The sequence below is a fragment of the Bos taurus genome, chromosome 6 (genome assembly GCF_002263795.3).
Source record: "Bos taurus isolate L1 Dominette 01449 registration number 42190680 breed Hereford chromosome 6, ARS-UCD2.0, whole genome shotgun sequence".
Taxonomy (NCBI): domain Eukaryota; kingdom Metazoa; phylum Chordata; class Mammalia; order Artiodactyla; family Bovidae; genus Bos; species Bos taurus.
The window spans coordinates 83,767,020-83,787,182 of NC_037333.1; the positions used below are offsets into that span (position 1 = coordinate 83,767,020).

Genomic DNA, 20,163 nt, shown 5'->3' on the forward strand with positions numbered 1-20,163 from the left:
ATAAAGATTTCCTACCTTCTTCCAGGAACCAAAAAGATAACCTAAAAGAATAAAAATCACACCAGCCTTAGACTTCTGCTCTATAAGAAAACACTAGAAGAAGGTGGAATGATATGTATATAGTTATTTGAGAAAATTTATGACCCAAGAATCCTATAATACATAAAGATAAAGGCAATGGAAAAGAGATTCTGATATATGCAATTTCTCAAAAATACACCATCTATGTAGTTGTCTTATTGAAAAATAACTTAAAGATACAGTTTAGCAAGCAAAAGGGTGAATTTAAATCAAGACTCAAGAAAGGGAAATAGTAAAAGTATAACAAAAGACTTTGATCCTGAAGCTGAAGTTCCGACACTTTGGCCACCTAACATGAAGAGCTGACACTGGAAAAGACCCTGATGCTGGGAAAGATTGAAGGCAAAAGGAGAAGAGAGCGTCAGAGGATGAGATGGTTAGATAGCATCACTGACCCAATAGACACGAATCTGAGCAAAGTCTGGGAGATAGTGAAGGACAAAGAAGCCTAGCATATTTCTGTCCTTTGGGTCACAAAGAATCAGACATGGTTTAGTGACTGAACAACAATCAAGCAAGAGACTTTAGTGATGGATAAATGACTGTGACTGTTGGGATAAAATGGAACATATTGTTTTGAAAAAGATTAGTAATAGAGTATGTAAAGTTTGTGCTGGTGCTCAGTCATGTCTGACTCTTTGCAACCTCATGGACTGTAGCCCTCCAGCTCCTCTGTCCATTGGATTGTCCAGGCAAGAATACTGGAATGGTTTGCCATTTCCTCCTCAAGGGGATCTTCCTGACCCAGGGATCGAGCCTGTATCTCCTGTGTTTTCTGCATTGGCACATGGATTCTTTACCTCCGAGTCACCTAGAAAGTCCATGTAAAGATTAGTGATAAGTAAAATGTGAAATTGGTGTTCCCAGGTGGCTCTAGTGGTAAAGAATCCATCTGCCAATGCAACAGACATAGAGATGCAGGTTTCATCCCTGGGTAGGGAAGATTTCCTGGGGAAGGGCATGTTAACCCATGCCAGTATTCTTGTCTGCAGAATCCCATGGACAGAGGAACCTGGAGGGCTATGGGCCATGGGGTCACAAAGAGTTGAACACGACTAATGGAACTTAGCACATATGCATGCAAGATGTTAGAAATATAGCTACATATGTTATGTATGTAATATCAAGAATGCTATATAATTTTTTACCACATTCTGTAAGTCAAAACACTAAAAATTGTATTTGGTGTAAATGTATAAATTTAAATGTCTTAAAATGTCAACAGTAATAAAACATAATAAAAAGATTAAGTGGTTTACAACAGAAAAAACAACTCGGTATTACTGTTATGATCATTTTGAAATACAGATATCAAATAATTATACATTGTACGTTCAAAACTAAAACAATGTTATATCAATTATACCTCATAAAAGAATGTGGTACATTCTACTTGCAACTTTCTGGGCTTTTATTATTTATCTTTGCTATGAAATAGACAGTTAATCATGGGCTTTGGAACTTACGACTGTTGAGAAAATTCCTCATCTTTTTGTTGTCGATAGCTGAAATAAACAAAACATGAATTAGTTGGTGGAAGTGTATGTTCCTATTTTCCTGTGATTTTGTTCAAATGGTTACTATAAAATGCCTATTGCCCAAAGAATCCATATAAGATATTTTTTGTAACCAAGAAATATATAAATAACCCTCTACTCTGATTTGGTTCAAAATGTATAATTTTACTCTAAAAAGGTAGCATTTTGTCTTCTGATTTTCACTAAGAAACCAAAAAACAGAAGTTAGGAAGTGAGGAGAGAATGATTAGGATAAATGTCCATGGCTGATTTCTGTGGGACCTCCAGTAAAACTAAGGGAAACAACCTCTATTCCCATCACAACTGGTGTTCGCTGTAGCAGTTGGACTAGCCTATGTGTGTTAGGCATATGCCTGGAAGCCAGGTTGATAGGCATCCCAGGTCCCTCACAGACCAATTCCCAGGCCTTTGACTACAAAGAGTGGGAACTTGATCATTGCAGGTTGATGGCTTCTCTCATTGAGGATGACTCTCACAGCGAACACGGTGGAAGTCAGCAGGTACTGGAGGCATGAAGGTCTCTTGTATACAGCCAGCCCCCTATCTCTCCCTCCACTTTACGTCTCCCTTCTGTGACACCTTTTCCCCTTCAAACTTATCTTAGTGTTCCTTTATAGTCAGTTTCGTTTGATTGGGGTGGTTTGGTATTTGTTTTATTTGTTAGAAAGTAGGAAAGTATATCATATTTTCCACAATAATACTGACATTTCCATAAGGGGAATGTGAGCCCCAAATCCTATTAGAAGTCTCCTGGACATTTTACTTCTCTTTATTTAGTGTGAGCTTTGTATTGCAGAAGAAAATGTATGTGGTAGAATTTTGGTTATCAAGGATGGTCATAGAATATCATTTAATATTAAAAGTCAGTATACATGTATATATATATATATAATATACATGTAATAAATGTATATTTATTTATAAATATAATAATAAAAAGTCAGTATACATGACCAGGAAGGCTGAAAAATGATTTTTAAAATTGTAAAATAAGAAACTCTACAATTTTAATTTATGGTGGATATTTTACTTTAGCTTACATAATCATGTGTTAGGCACAATTATAATACCAGGAATTGAGATTTAGTTTGACATTGCCATTTACAGAGTGCTGGAAAATGCCATGTTTTTCTGAGGAATATAATTGATTTAAAAATAAAGGTGGATACCATATTCTTAATCATTTCTTATTACTCTATGAAGAAGTTATCACTGTTGTGTATGGGGATTCTATCAAAATATATTTAAAGGATTTTCCTGGTTTTCTAACAACAGAGAAATTAGACAATCTGTTTTTTAAATTCATAGTTGTTGGGAGGGGAAAAGATTCAAGATTTAAAGGACAAGTCTTATTTTTTGGTATTAAATCAGAAGCAACCACATTTGGAAATACTTAATTAGAAACAATGAACAGAGTTGGAATGCCTAATGCCTGTGAGACATATGCTAGAGTTCAGGGGGAGGAATAAGAAAATAAAAAGACACAGTCCCTGATCTTGGCACTTATAGTCTTATTTGAAATACATTATTTTACTTTCTCTAATTTTGTGTTGGTACAGAAAAACAGAAATGTCTCTCAGTTTGGATTCCCACTGGCTGTGAGGCAGTTTTAGTTTTACTTTCATAACCTTTTGAGCTCCATTTTTTTTCTGCTTTTGGGGGAAAATGAAATGACAGCTTTTCTGAGTTTGTATTGTGAAGAATCTGTGAGGAGATGACTAAAATTGTTTTAAATTGGAAATAAGCTAGAGAGAATCTCTTTATGGTTCATGTTAATGCTTCTTCCAACAGGCTTCAACCTTCATAAAGATTCTGTTTCTTTGATACTATGGAAGCTAACCCCCAGAACTGGCCTCTGGGAGTCAGGATACCTGTGCTTTAATACCGCCCCTGCCCCGCCTCCCCGCCGCCAACGCTTGCAGGTCCCATGTTTGACACCTTCCCTGAGTCTGTGAAGTGAAGTGAAGTCACTCAGTCGTGTCCGACTCTTTGCGACCCCATAGACGGTAGCCTACCAGGCTCCTCCATCTGGTGCAATTAATGCCTACCCTTTCATGCTTTTGAAAAGATCCAACATGAAAATTCACATACGGGGTGAATTAAAAACCCATAGTGATGCCCAAGTTAAATATGAAAAAAAAAAAAATCATAAAACTAGACTTTACCTCATAGCGAATTTTTATTTTAGTTTTAATCCACACTGACATACATTCACCAAGGGTGAATTCTTGAAATGAGAGAATACATTGACCTGAATTCTTATGAAAATTACAAAGAGGATTGTGAAGGGAGGGAACCACAAAGATGGTAAAAGGACTTACGTGTGAGTGTAAATGATGGTTTGTATATAGTCAAAGGCATCGGTTCTCTCTTCAGACTTTGATATAGAATCCTTTCAATTTTTTTCCTGACTTGCTCAGCACTATCAGTAGATGGGAATCGAAACACAAGCACCATATGAATGTTCATACCATTTTGATCTGGACTAAAGAGGGAAAAGCAGATAGAGGTAATCATAATAAAGTCAGTTCTCTAACCAGGAACTATTTTTACACGTTATGATTCACACTAGATTTAATAGTGAGTGGCATGTGTGCGTATCAGATTTTTAAATGATCTCTAGGAATACCGGCTAAGATAAATAGCTGGAAAAAACATTATTCTTGCCTCTAACTTAGCTCACCATCTAGCTGTGAGATAATTTTAGTTTCATAACCTTTTTGAACTTCAAAAAGAGGAGGTTGTGGGAGGAGGAGAGGTTCGCGAAATCATGCTTTACACGTGCACTTAGGTGATTTGCTTTTTAAGGGATTCTGAACCAAGTTGTAACCAAGGTCATTATTCCTCAGTTGTGGTGTGGCAAAGACAATGCTTTGTATTCACCAAACCCTTCTTCTAAGCTTTGCCTTCTAAGCAAGAGCTAAATTTCATTTCCTCGCCTTCCTTGCAGTTTATTGAAACTCTCTAGTGAATCCTGGACAGTGAAATGTGGGAAGAAATGATGTACCTGCTCCCAGACCTGGCCCTGGAAGACTTCCTGTACCATCCTCCATGCTTTCACTCTTCCCTTATTTGCCACCCAGAGATTCAGTGGGCAAGTCCATTCTACAATCCCAATCATTCCTACATCCACTTATGCCACGTCTGTTTGGACTGTACCATGGAAATTAAATAGATCTTTATTGTGTTGAGCCATTGGTATTTTGGGGCTTGGTAGTCAGTTAATATGAGTTTGAAACATGGATGATTAAAGAAAGCAATTATAAAAGGAGATCATTTGATAAGTTCAAATATAAAAATTTACAATAATGTGTAGAGGTCTAGAAACCCTCTAGTTATATTTTGAGAACAAATTTAGTTGGACATATACAAAAAATGAAGGAAGAAAGGAGAGTAGAAAGGGGAAAAGGGATAGAAAAGACATGGGCTCTTGACCATATGTATATTTGCCATCAAGAAATGAAGTAAATAAGTACTACAAATATATATGTGTATTTACATATATATGTATATGCATGTTATCACGTGTATATATATCTATATATATAGATACATATGTTGTTTAGCTACTAAGTTGTGTCTGACCCTTTGCAATCCCATGGTCTGTAGCCTGCCAGGTCCCTTTGTTCATGGGATTTTCCAGGCAAGAATACTGGAGTAGTTTGCCATTTCCTTCTTCAAGGGATCTTCTGACTCAGGGATCAAATCTGAGTGTCCTGCCTCGCAGGTGGATTCTTTATCACTGCATCACCTCTGAAGCTCATGTGTATAAATATGTATGTGTGTAAACTGATTGATATCCACAATAAAAATTTTAAAATTTCATCAATTTTTATCAAAATTGATAAAAAACAAGATATATTATTCCAGTAAATGCCAAGCCTTTTGGACTTTCTATTAAAATATATTCAGGATAAATTCCAGTAACTTATTTTAGTCTCTGATAATGCATATCTTAATTTATATATGTTGCCTTTTATCAGAACAGAGTGAAAAGGCATCCGAAATAAAATAATGCAGGAGCATTCGAGGAAAAACCTTATTGAAGAGAAAATCATAGTCTGATTTTTGGGTAGGCGGAACTGTGGTGTTGGAGAAGACTCTTGAGAGTCCCTTGGACTGCAAGGATATCCAACCAGTCCATTCTGAAGGAGATCAGCCCTGGGATTTCTTTGGAGGGAATGATGCTGAAGCTGAAACTCCAGTACTTTGGCCATCTCATGCGAAGAGTTGACTCATTGGAAAAGACTCTGATGCTGGGAGGGATTGGGGGTAGGAGGAGAAGGGGACGATAGAGGATGAGATGGCTGGATGGCATCACTGACTCGATGGATGTGAGTCTGAGTGAACTCTGGGAGTTGGTGATGGACAGGGAGGCCTGGCATGCTGTGATTCATGGGGTCGCGAAGAGTTGGACACGACTGAGCGACTGAACTGAACTGAAAGTGAAGATAATCAAAAGGGGCTGGCCTTTATGGGCTAAGTCACTTCAGTGGTGTCCAACTCTTTGAGACTCTAGGACTACAGCCCACCAGGCTTCTCTGTCCATGGGATTCTCCAGGCAAGAATACCAGAGTGAGTTGCCATGCCCTCCAACCCAGGAATCAAAACCATGTCTCCTGCATCTCTTTCATTGGCAGGCAGATTTTTTACCACTGCCGCCACCTGGGACGCCCCAAGCCAAGTTTACATACCTTAATTTGATAACATGAGATTTGATAAACCGACCCTCTCCAGAATGTTGAAATATCCTAGACATCTGAATAGAAAAAAATTTAAAGTGTTAATCCTAAGAAAGTGTTACTCCTCATCTTATCTAGAGACTTATGGAAAAGGTAAGGATGCCAGTTTATTCCCAGACTTGTGAACTGGCTATCTGCAGTGGTAAGACTTCAACCAAGTTCTAATCCTTGTAAAACTGAACAATCTTATCATAATAGTTTGATTCTGCTCTAAAATGATGTAACAGAGTTGTGTACATTGTAGAGTTGTGTTGAGGATTAAAAGAAACAATGTATACCACATGTCACACATTGCCTGATATACTAAACACTATTCATAATGTTCATTTTGATTGTCAAATAAACTATTGGTGCTATTTTTCAAGGCAGCAATCCTCACTTTTAAGAAAACCTACCATATATTTGTCTCATTCTCCAATATGGCATTCTAGTCTACTATTGATATCAATTTGCTCATTTCTCACATGAATATCCCTTATGAGAGCATTTGACATAATATGTATCAACACCTGTCTTGTGACTCTGATACCCTCACACACAATCATCTCTTTGGCAGGTCTATATTTCATCACATTTCATACTGTCAGCATTTTATTACTTGGCTTTTCTAGTCTGAACCACTGAAGGATTTTGGATATTCCATGAAATTATCTCCTAAAGGTACCTGATTCCCAAGGTACCCTGCCTTCCAGTATTGAGGCACTGCCTGAAAAGATTAAAAAAAAAAAACACCAGAGTGAAAGTCAAAATTCAGAAATTGCAGGTCCATGGAAGTTTACGTAGGGCCCAGTTCCATGGTAAATCATGCCCCCCTTGGGAAGAGGGAATATTGGTTCCCTTGCCCAATAGATTCTTCCTTTTCCTTGATTCCTCTAAATTAATAACAGTGCTCAGTAGATTTTACCTTGTTAAATATTCAGTCTCCCTCTCTTCCTTCCATCCCACTGCTGTGGTCTAAAATCAGCTCATTCGAAACTTGTGTTCAGGTTTTTGCAGTGGTCCTCTCACTGGCACATTTATGTGGTTCAACTCTGTCTTTCCTCCCCTACTTGTTACCCAGCATGCCAGCAGCCAGGATGATATCCCTAAAGCACAAGTCTGAGTATATTACACTCCTGCTTGAAACCCAGTGTCTCTTAGTATGAGCTCCACAATCTTAACCCTTCATGGGTCTTGTTGTTATTGCTGTTTAGTCACTCAATTGTATCTGACTCTTTGAGAACCCATGGACTGCAGCATGCCAGGCTTCTCTGTTCTTCATTATCTCCCAGAGTTTACTCAGACTCATGTCCATTGAGTCGGTGATACCACCCAACCATCTCATCCTCCGTCGTCCCCTTCACCTTCTGCCTTCAATCTTTCCTAGTATCAGGGTCTTCTCTAATGAGTCAGTTCTTCACATCGGGTGGCCAAAGTATTGGAGCTTCAGCTTCAGCATCAGTCCTTCCAATTAATATTCAAGGTTAATTTTCTTTAGGATGGACTGGTTTGATCTCCTTGCAGTCCAAGGGACTCTCAAGAGTCTTCTCCAGCACTACAGTTCAAAAGTATCAATTCTTTGGCCCTCAGCCATCTTTATGGTCCAACTCTCACATCTGTATATAACTACTGGAAAAACCATAGTTTTGATTATATGGACTTTTGTGAGCAAAGTGATGTCTCTGCTTTTCAATACAGTGTCTAGGTTTGTTATAGCTTTTCTTCCAAGGAGCAAGCAAATTCTAGTTTTACGGATGCAGTCACCATCCACAGTGCTTTTGGGGGCCCAAGAAAATAAAGACTGTCACTGTTTCCATTTTTTTCTCCATCTGATTGCCAGAAAGTTATGGGACTGCATGCCATGATCTTACTTTTTTGAATGTTGAATTTTAAACCAGCTTTCTAATTACCCTCTTTTATCCTCATCAAGAAATTCTTTAGTTCTTCTTTGCATGCTGCCGTTAGAGTGGTATTATCTGCATATCACAGGCCTTTTTTAATCCTACCCCTATTATCTTCTCTATTACCTGTTCTTTCCTAATCTCAATGGCCTGGTTCACACCTTTACACTTTTGCACATTCATTTCCCTCTTCCTTCAGTATACTTTTTTTTTTTCAGGTAAGTTTCTTCAATGACAATTATGGTGTTCTCCAGTGACAACTAACTTGTCTTTGACTTGCCTTCCTCAAACAAAATTAAATTCTCCTTTTCATGGCAAATAGATGGAGAAACAGTGGAAACAGTGGCAGACTTTATTTATTTATTTTTTTGGCTCCCAAATCACTGCAGATGGTGACTGCAGCCATGAAATTAAAAGACACTTACTCCTTGGAAGGAAAGTTATGAGCAATCTCGACTGCATATTAAAAAGCAGAGATATTACTTTGCCAACAAAGGTCCATCTAGTCAAGGCTACAGTTTTTCCAGTAGTCATGTATGGATGTGAAAGTTGGACTATAAGGAAAGCTGAGTGCTGAAGAATTGATGCTTTTGAACTGTGGTGTTGGAGAAGGCTCTTGAGAGTCCCTTGGACTGCAAGGAGATCCAATCAGTCCATCCTAAAAGAGATCAGTCCTGAATGTTCATTGGAAAGACTGATGTTGAAGCTGAAACTCCAATACTTTGGCCACCTCTTGCAAAGAGTTGACTCATTGGAAAAGACCCTGATGCTGGGAAAGATTGAGGGCAGGAGGAGAAGGGGATGACAGAGGATGAGATGGTTGGATGGCATCATCGACTCAATGGGCATGAGTTTGGGTAAACTCTGGGAGTTGGTGATGGACAGGGAGGCCTGGCATTGCTGCAGTCCATGGGGTTGCAAAGAGTTGGACATGACTGAGTGACTGAACTGAACTGAACTGAAGCCACCCCAGCATCTTGCACATGATTCTATTGTAGCAATTATCACACTGGTTTACAATTGTCTTTCCCACTCTGGACTGTATGTTTAGTGTTTGACACAATGCCTGGTCCACAGTAAATGCTCAATGTATGTTTGATGGATTCAATAAATGAATGAATAAATGAGAAAATGAATGAAAGATCCAGAATACCATAAAGGAGATAAGATAATAACATGGTTGTTTTTGCTTTTTCTGAAAATCATGTTGCCAAGGGTAAGTAGAACTCTATGGGAATCTAAAAGCAAGGCAGAAGCCAGGAGACCCCAGTAGTGACTCCCACCCCCTTCATAAGTGGTCATTCCAGGGGTTTGGGACAGTTCTGATTTATGTCACTTATGATTCACTAATCTTTTCAGAACACATTTCATTTTCAGTTCTCAAGAAACAAGGAGAAAATGTGATGTTAAGGTCTCCGCATGTGTGTAGGCATGCTCACATGTTTGACTCTTTTGTGATCTTATGGATCATAGCCTTTGCTCGTCTGTCCATGGACTTCCCCAGGCAAGAATACTGGAGTAAGTAGCCATTCCCTTCTTCAGAGGATCTTCTCAACCCAGGGATCAAACCCACATCTCCTGTATCCTGCTTTGGCAGGCAGATTCTTTACCACTGAGTCATCTGGGAAACCCTTAAGATCTTTAGCACTTTAATATAAATGGCTTCTGAAATGCTGAACTGTGTACATAATGGCACTGTAGGAAAGGATGAGGATTCTGTCATATCAGAGTGTAAGAAATTACTAAGAATCTATTTGAACTAAATTGTTATATTAATAAGACCATGGTCCCTTGAGGAGTCGACCTCTATTTAAAAAATGAGTAGCTTCTGGTATAGTACACTATTGGTGTAACCACTAATAATAGCTTACATGTATTAAGTCCATACTACGTGGTAGGCATTGGACCAACTCCTTAGTCAACTTCATACAGCCTTGAGGGGAGTATTTTCTTTATTCTCATCAGTCCCATTTTATAGGTGAAAAAACTGAAGCTCAAGACACTTAATTGTCTAACTTGGCATTAGAAGTGGTTGTTCTGCCATGTGAACCCAGGATATCTGGCTCAAGATCTTGTATTCTTAAGCTTTAAGTAACATTGACAACCCTGAGTTACTTATATGCGTGATGACAGATTTTCAGGTTGGTGGGGGTAGAGGTTTGGGGGCAGGAAGCCCTTAAATAAGTCCTCAAAGCAACTTTTATTTCCTGAATCTAAACCTAGTAAAAGATAATCTCCTAGAAATTTGCTTTTTTTCTGCTTCTAGTTTAACAGGGCTACGGGAACCACTTTTTTCTGAACACCTAATCATTGTTGTAACCAATTTCTGGAGAAGTTAAATCTATGTTTATATTTATCTACTGGAAGCTCAGTATATATAAGTAAATGTTATATTTAGTCCAAATTACAAAAAATTAATTGTATCCTTTTTTTAAATGGTCTAAACTTAAGAATGGTTTGGCTTGGAAACTAACAGAGATCATTCTGTCATCTTTGAGATTGCATCCAAGTGCTGCACTTCAGACTCTTTTGTTGACTATGATGGCTACTCCATTTCTTCTAAGGGATTCTTGCCCACAGTAGTATATATGATGGTCATCTGAGTTAAATTCACCCATTCTAGTCCATTTTAGTTCCCTGATTCCTAAAATGTCGACGTTCACTCTGGCCATCTCCTGTTTGACCACTTCCAATGTGCTTTGATTCATGGACCCAACATTTCAGGTTCCTATGCAAGATAGCTCTTTATAACATCGCACCTCACATGCATCACAAGTCACATCCACAACTGAATGATTTCTGTTCATTTCCAAGGCAAACCATACAATATCAGGGTAATCTAAGTCTATGCCCAGACCAATAATGCTGCAGAAGCTGAAGTTGAACAGTTCTATGAAGACCTACAAGACCTTTTAGAACTAACACCCAAAAAAGATATCATTTTCATTATAGGGGACTGGAATGCAAAAGTGGGAAGTCAAGAAACACCTGGAGTAACAGACAAATTTGGCCTTGGAGTACAAAATGAAGCAGATCAAAGACTAACAGAGTTTTGCCAAGAGAACACACTGGTCATAGCAAACACCCTCTTCCAATAACACAAGAGAAGACCCTACACATGGACATCACCAGATGGTCAATACTGAAATCAAACTGATTATGTTCTTTGCAGTCAAAGATGTAAAAGCTCTATACAGTCAGCAAAAACAAGACCAGGAGATGACTTTGGCTCAGATCATGAACTCCTTATTTCCAAATTTAGACTTTAATTGAAGAAAGTAGGGAAAACCACTAGACCATTCATGTATGACCTAAATCAAATCCTTTACAGTTATACAATGGAAATGGGAAATAGATTTAAGGGACTAGATCTGATTGACAGAGTACCTAGTGAACTATGGACAGAGGTTCGTGACATTGTACAGGAGACAGGGATCAAGACCATCCCCAAGAAAAAGAAATGGAAAAAGCAAAATGGCTCTCTGAAGAGGCCTTACAAAAAGCTGTGAAAAGAAGAGAAGCAAAAAACAAAGGAGAAAAGGAAAGATATACCCATTTGAATTCAGAGTTCCAAAGAATAGCAAGGAGAGATAAGAAAGCCTTCCTCAGTGATCAGTGCAAAGAAATAGAGGAAAGCAATAGAATGGGAAAGACTAGAGATCTCTTCAAGAAAATTAGAGATACCAAGGGAACATTTCATGCAAAGATGGCCTCAATAAAGGACAGAAATGGTATGGACCTAACAGAAGCAGAAGATATTAAGAAGAGGTGGCAAGAATACACAGAAGAACTGTGCAAAAAAGACATTAATGACCCAGATAATCACAATGGTCTGATCACTCACCTAGAGCCAGACATCCTGGGATGTGAAATTAAATGGGCCTTAGGAGACATCACTATGAAAAAAGCTAGTGGAGGCAATGGAATTCTTGTTGAGCTAGTTCAAATCCTAAAAGATGATGCACTGAAAGTGCTGTACTCAATATGCCAGCAAATTTGGAAAACTCAGCAGTGGTCACAAGACTGGAAAGGTCAGTGTGCATTCCAATCCCAAAGAAAGGCAATGCCAAAGAACGTTCAAACTACTACACAATTGCACTCATCTCACACACTAATTAAGTAATGCTCAAAATTCTCCAAGCCAAGCTTCAACAATATGTAAACCGTGAACTTCCAGATGTTCAGGCTAGTTTCAGAAAAGGCAAAGGAACCAGAGATCAAATTGCCAACATCCGCTGGATCATCAAAAAAGCAAAGGAGTTCCAGAAAAACATCTATTTCTGCTTTATTGACTATACCAAAGCCTTTGACTGTGTGGATCACAATAAACTGTGGAAAGTTCTGAAAGAGATGGGCATACCCTACCACATGGCCTGCCTCTTGAGAAATCTGTATGCAGGTCAGGAAGCAACAGTTAGAACTGGACATGGAACAACAGACTGGTTCCAAATAGGAAAAGGAGTACATCAAGGCTGTATATTGTCACCCTGCTTATTTAACTTATATGCAGAATACATCATGAGAAACGCTGAGCTGGAGGAAGCACAAGCTGGAAGCAAGATTGCTGGGAAAAATATCAATAATCTCAGATATGCAGAAGACACCACCCTTATGGCAGAAAGTGAAGAACTAAAGAGCCTCTTGATGAAAGTGAAAGAGGAGAGTGCAAAAGTTGGCTTAAAGCTCAACATTTAGAAAACTAAGATCATGGCATCCGGTCCCATCACTTCATGGGAAATAGATGGGGAAACAGTGGAAACAGTGTCTGACTTTGTTTTGGGGGGGCTCCAAAATCACTGCAGATAATGATTGAAACCATGGAATTAAAAGATGCTTATTCCTTGGAGGTTAAAGCATCTGCCTGCAATGCAGGAGACCTGGGTTTGATCCCTGGGTTGGGAAGATCCCCTGGAGAAGGAAATGGCAACCCACTCCAGTATTTTTGCCTGGAGAATCCCATGGACAGAGGAGCCTGATGGGCTACAGTCCACGGGGTCGCAGAGTCGGACATCACTTAGTGACTTCACTTTACTTTACTTTACTCCTTGGAAGTAAAGTTATGACCAACCTAGACTGCATATTAAAAAGCAGAGACATTACTTTGCCAACAAAGGTCCATCTAATCAAGGCTACAGTTTTTCCTGTAGTCATGTATGGATGTGAGAGTTGGACTATAAAGAAAGCTGAGCACCAAAGAATTGATGCTTTTGAAATGTGGTGTTGGAGAAGACTCTTGAGAGTCCCTTGGACTGCAAGGAGATCCAACCAGTCCATCCTAAAAGAGGTCAGTTCTGAGTGTTCATTGGAAGGACTGATGTTGAAACTGAAACTCAAATACTTTGGCCACCTGATACGAAGAGCTGACTCATTGGAAAAGACCCTGATCCTTGAAAAGATTGAAGGCAGGACGGAGAAGGGTGTGACAGAGGATGAGATGGTTGGATGGCATCACTGACTCAATGGGCATGAGTTTGGGTAAACTCTGGGCGTTGGCGATGGACAGGGAGGCTTGTTGAGCTGCAGTCCATTTGGTCGCAGAGTGGACACTACTGAGGGACTGAACTGGACTGAACTGAAACCTAGGAACAGATTACTAGAGGGTACTTCATTTTAAACAAGATAATGACTAAGCCCATTTGTTGTGGTTCAGTCACTAAGTCATATCCAACTCTTTGCTACCCCATGGAGTACAGTAGCCCAGGCTTCCCTCTCCTTTACTGTCTTCAGCAGATTGCTCAAATTCATGTCCATTGAGTTGATGATGTTATCTCACAATCTCATCCTCTGTTGCGCCCTTCTCCTCCTGCCCTTAATCTGGTAAAATGAAAATAAAACATTTTCCTTAAAATCAGACACAAACTGTTGTCCTTGATGTGACTCCAGGATCAAAATTAAAATAGCATAATTGAAAAAATATGTGTGGCTCTGACTAAAAGTACACCCAGAGCTTGTGTCTTCCCTCTGGCTGGGAACTACATGCAGATTAGGTCTTTATGGAAGATTAGTAGTTACTGGTGAGAACTAGGAAATCCCTTTCTGGGTCCACCCATGAAAGTAATCAGACAAGTTCTGCAGATACCCTGCTTCTTTCAGGGGAAAAGCTACCAGCAGAGGACAAACACACACACACACACACACACACACACACACACCCCAACCAAACAAAAAAACACTCCCCTCCCAAACCACACTAGACTGCTTTCCTCTCCAAGGAAGCTTTCTGCTAGCTCAAAGAGATGTTTACTTCCTCTGAACCCCTAAAATACTGATTGTTTGAGTCACATATTTGACTATTATATTTTGCAATGTGGCAGCTCTAGTATTATCATTTCAATCTTGTAAACTCTTATATGTCATATCATTTGCTACATAAATTTTCTTTTTCTATTATTATCCATGTCTAAACTTCCACATACAAACAATATTATACACTCCAAATAAGGAAGTAACTGTACTATGTAGACCTTGGCATTTTTCATTAGCTCACACAAAGGAGGTACACAATAACATTTTCATAAATTCATTGATTCTCCAGCTATGGTTAATCTTAATCAGTGTCACGAAGAAAAAAAAATGCTGACTTTTGCAGTGCTTCAAGACTCTTTCCTTATATCCCATTGTTCCCCCCCCCTTTTTTTTTCTCATTAATTTGTTCATTCAGAACAATTGGCTAGAGTATCCTATATTTCAGGTACTGTGACAATACTGGATAAAGAGTAGAAATAAAAAGCTGTGGTCCCTGGGCTCATAGAATAGAGAGATAGCCAGTAATAAATAAATAGTTAAATACAAAGGCAGGAATTTGCTGGTGGTCCAGAGGTTAGAACTCCATACTCTCACTGCTAAGGGCTTATGTTCAATCTTCATCAGAGAATTAAAATGCCACAAGCTGTGGAGTGGCCCCCACCAAAAGGTAACTAAAACAGTAAGGTAATACAGGATAATGGCTGAGGGTCTATAATTACTTCCAGAAAGGTAACATGATACATGAAGGATACATGAAGGATCAGAAGGATCAGAAGAAGTAAGCAACAGAAAAAGTAGAATCGGGGGCAGTTCCAGATAGAAGGAAAAAAATGTGTGGGTAATCTCAAAGAATTGATGCTTTTGAACTGTGGTGTTGGAGAAGACTTTTGAGAATCCAACAAGGAGATCCAACTAGTCTATCCTAGAGGAAATCAGTCCTGAATATTCATTGGAAGGACTGATGTTGAAGCTGAAACTCCAATACTCTGATATGAAGAACTGACTCATTCGAAAAGACCTTGATGCTGGGAATGACTGAAGGCAGGAGGAAGGGCATGACAGAGGATGAGATAGTTGGATGACATCACTGACTCAATGGACATGAGTTTGAGTAAGCTCTGGGAGTTGGTGATAAACAGGGAATCCTGGCATACTGCAGTCCATGGGGTCACAAAGAGTCGGACATGACTGAGTGATTGAACTGAACTGAATCTCAAAGAAGACCATTATGGTCAGAGAATAGTGAGCAAGGAGGAGAATGTAAGAGTTGGAGAAATAGTCAGAACCTCTGGGTACTAGATGCCAGCAGCTTTCCTCCTCCCAGTGTGACAACAAAAAAATGTCTCCAAGATTGCAAAATATCTTTAGGGAAACATAAGTGCCCATAATTGGAAATCACTGGACCAGACTGTGGATCAAGGCAACTCAACCACAAAGGGAGTCTCTCTGCTCTAAAAGCCCCAGGAGAGACTCAGCACTTGGAAATAATACATGCGAAAAAGAAGACAGAGTTAAAAGAGGTTATAAAAGCTTGTCACATTTGTATACACTGGTAAAAACCAGTTTTAAAGAATGCACTTTGAAAAGATATCCATTAACAGTGACCAAAAACAAATAAACCCCATATACACATAAAACCAAACAACAACAAAACAGTCATTTAGGATTAAATTTAACTGAGATATACCAGACACTTAAGAAAATTATTTTAAAGCTCTATTGAAATACAGCAAATAAGTATAAATAAATGGTGTCAATTATTTCTCTAGATTTCTAGATTTGGAGCACACTAATCAAAACCCCAGTATGAGGGGATGTGAGTGTGTGTGTGTGTGTGTGTGTGTGTGTTTACAGGTATATGAAATAAAAAGGACAAGAAAAACTACAGTATACCTGAAGGAGATGATGATAAATCCAGGTATATGGGTTGAATGTTGGCCCCCTAAAGATATATTTGACTCTGGGAACATGTAAATGTGCCCTGACTTGGCAAAGAGTCTTTGCAGATGTAATTAAGGATATCAAGATGAGACCATTGTGTAGACATCATCCAGGAACACTTTGAATCCAATGATAAGTATTCTTTTCAGAGTAGAGAAACAAAGAAACCCAGAGAAGCCCAGGTGAAAATGGAGACAGAGATCAAGTTCATGTAGTCACATGACAAGGAATGCCTGAGGCTACCAGAAGTTGGAAGAGGCAAAGAGGAACTCTTCTCTAGAGACTTCCAAGGCTGCTGACATCTGGATTTTAAGATTTCTGGTCTCCATAACTGTGAGGGAATAAATTTCTGTTGTTTCAAGTCATTCGTTTTTTGTAATTTGCTACAGTAGTCCTAGGAAATTAATACAACATGCATCAACACATTGTCAAACTGTAGAGGTTAAAGTATCATGGTACTGACCCAGTGAAAAACAAGCTGATGGATGGAACAGATTAGAGATCCCAGCAACATTCCGTATCATATATGGAAACTTGAATTGTGGTGGAAATGACATGGCAGATCAACCAGGAAAGGACAGACTATTCAATTAGTGGTGCTAAAACAATTGTTTGTTCACACAGGGGGAAAGAACAAAATTAAATCCCTAAATCAACCATACTACCACTGCTATTAGTCATGCAATAGCTGAGACAGGGAAGCAAACTAGGTGTTCATTGATGAATAAATGAATAAAGAAGAAGTGGCATATATGCAATGGTATATTATTCAGACATAAACAAGAATGAAATCTTGCCATTTTTGACAATTTACTGACGGACCTTGAAGGCTTTATGCTAAATGAAGTAGGTCAGACAGAGGAAGATAAATACCATATGATCTCACTGATATAGAATCTAAACAAACAAGCAAAAAACACAAATTCATATCTAGAGAACAGATTGGTGGTTGCCAGGAGTGAGAGATGAGAGTTAGGTAAAATGGGCTGAGGTGGTCAAAAGGTTCAAACTTCCAGTTATAAAATAAATAAGTTATTTGGGATATAATGTATAACATGGTGACTATATCTACTAAGACTTCATTGTATATTTGAAAGTTGCTAAGAGAGTAAATCTTAAAAGTTCTCATCATAAGAAGAAAAATTACTACTACCTGTAGTGTTGCAAGTTAACTATACTTATGGTGGCGGTCCTTCTCAATTTATACAAATATCAACAATGATGTTGTACAGCTGAAACTAACATAATGTTATATATCAATTATATTTCAATTAAAAATAAAAATCTAAATAAAGCCACCTACCAATAAAATTAAAAAAGAACTGTGGCAACAAAACTGTAAAAACACTGTCCTATTTAAATGCAAAACTCTATTTAAATAGGTACGAAAAATAAACCAGTGTTTGTTTTCAACATTTAGAATGGAACTACATATAATTGAGCTATATAAGAATAAATAGCCAAATAAAATGCAAATACTTTCCTATGTTGTTAACAATTAAGAGAAAGGAGAGTACAATTAAGAGTGGGAGTGCTAAAGTCCTCTTCCTTTAATTAAGAGAGAGTCTGTTTGACATATGGTAATGTATATGTTTCAATGCTATTCTCTCAAATCATCCCACCCTGTCCTTCTCCCAGTGTGTCCAAAAGTCTGTTCTTTATGTCTGTGTCTCCTTTGCTGCCCTGAACATAGGATCACTGGTACTATCTTTCTAGATTCTTCCATACATATGAGTTAATATATGATATTTATCTTTCTATTTCTGACTTACTTCACTAAGTATAATAGGCTTTAGGTTCATCCACTACATTAGAACTGACTCAAATGTGCTCCTTTTTATAGCTGGGTAATATTCCATGGTGTATATGTACTACAAGTTCCTTATCCATTCATCTGCCAGAAGGATTGGGTAGATGGGGAGTTTTGAGGGGGATTCAGGATGGAGGGTCACATGTATGCCAATGGCAGATTCATGTTGATGTATGGCAGAAGCCATCACAATATTGTAATGTAATTATCTTCTAATTTAAATAAATAAGGAAATAAAAAAGAAAGGTAGTGTCTATAGCTAATCATAAAAACCATACTAATTAAGTCCCCTTTCTATAGACCCCTTACTTCCTTAGAATAACTCTCATGACTTTAAATTATACTCTAGTCTAACGCTGTGGGTTTTGCTAAAGAAATCTATAGTCTCCAAAGACATGTTTTTTATTAAACAAAAATAGACTCTTTTATTTGACTTTCTGCTATAACAGGCAAGGATTTTGCTTGCCTGATATACTTTAAAAAATTAGAAATGCCTTGATAATTGCCTAGGTTTTCAAGGAAAGCCAAAATAATTGAGGGACACAACTAAATTTGAGGTTCATAAGAATCATAGGCACACAGTCTTGTATGTGACCCTTTATGTGTTTCAAAAGCAAAATCACAAAATGATGAGGCAAAGCATCACAATCCTATATTCTTATGTTGAAGGAAAAGTTTAAGGAAAATGAACCAAGAAAGAAAATTAACAGTTTAAAAACTGATCTTTTTTTTAAACATAGAAATTTAAATTCAAACATAACTTAAACTGAGAATACCTGTTTCAACCAACAATTTCCTCAGATGTTAATTAGTTGCCTACTCTAATCTACATACGTTTAATGGCATATGACATTACTCTAAATATTTTACATACATTAAGTTATTTAATCTTCACAACCATATGACCTAGTATATTATCCTCATTTTATAGAAGAAGAAACTGAGCCATGGAGCAATTATGTTCCTATAACAATCACATTCAATGTCAGGCAGAGAAACATTCATAAACTTTCAAAATTTCTATTGGGCTTACCATTCTCTCAATCTGATGACTCCTTTCTATAAATTGTTTTGAGGTTCTTATTCCATAACATTCTCTATATTTTATATTTGTAGCTTTAAAAGAGGCAAGATAGTAGAATGACTTATCATCTGAAAGGTAAAAATAAACAAAAGATCCATGCTTAGACGTGATCAATTGCTTGTCCCCTTCCCCTATGAAATAGATTTACAATAACACAACTTATTTCTTCTTAGCATTATACAGTTAGTCATAGTCATTTTTAAAAATATTGTGTAATTTTTATCATCGCATCCAACTAAAATAGAGTGTACTTTCGGAACACCCATTTATAGTGTCTATGCATATAAAATTTTTCACACAATTAGATACACAACGTACACACAACATCCACAACAATGAAAATTCAAACACTGAAAACAATTGCTGACATTCATATAATAAAAATTACCGTTTTCCTTAAAGAATTGTAATATAGGTATATTATAACTAACTGCATTATGAAGCTATATCGAATGGGGCGATCACTTTTTTCTATGCTACTGACAAGCTTACTTAAATACAAACCAGTATTTTAAATTTGCATTTTCTTTTTGCTCATGCAGGCATCAATTCTCTGTAATGGACTCCTAACAAACCACTGTAGCTTCTGTTGTCAAGGGCAAAACAGTTGTTATATCTAACATCATGTTTCTTTTGGTCTTTTTCAAAAATCATCTTGATTTCTTAGCAGACTTAATCATATTCCTTGAAAGTTTGTCTTTGGCTTTATGAAGCCATCTTCTGGTTTTCCCCCTTGCTCTTACTTTGGAGAACTCTCTAGTTCTGTCCTTTGTTGTTGCTGTGTAGTTGCCAAGTCGTGTCCGACTCTTTTGCAGCTCAGCAGACTGCAGCCCTCCAGTCT

General features: G+C 37.9%; 1 protein-coding gene across 1 annotated transcript in view; it reads right to left on the bottom strand.

Moving 5' to 3' along the window:
- TMPRSS11F (transmembrane serine protease 11F) overlaps positions 1-20,163 on the bottom strand; it is a 123,258-nt gene that overhangs the window by 16,363 nt on the left and 86,732 nt on the right. The window contains exons 4-7 of the mRNA XM_059887894.1: positions 19,272-19,390; positions 6,314-6,378; positions 3,941-4,104; positions 1,548-1,586 (exon numbers count right to left, since the gene is read on the bottom strand). Of these exons, the coding sequence (XP_059743877.1) occupies positions 1,548-1,586; positions 3,941-4,104; positions 6,314-6,378; positions 19,272-19,390 (387 nt within the window). The remainder of the gene's footprint in view (positions 1-1,547; positions 1,587-3,940; positions 4,105-6,313; positions 6,379-19,271; positions 19,391-20,163) is intronic.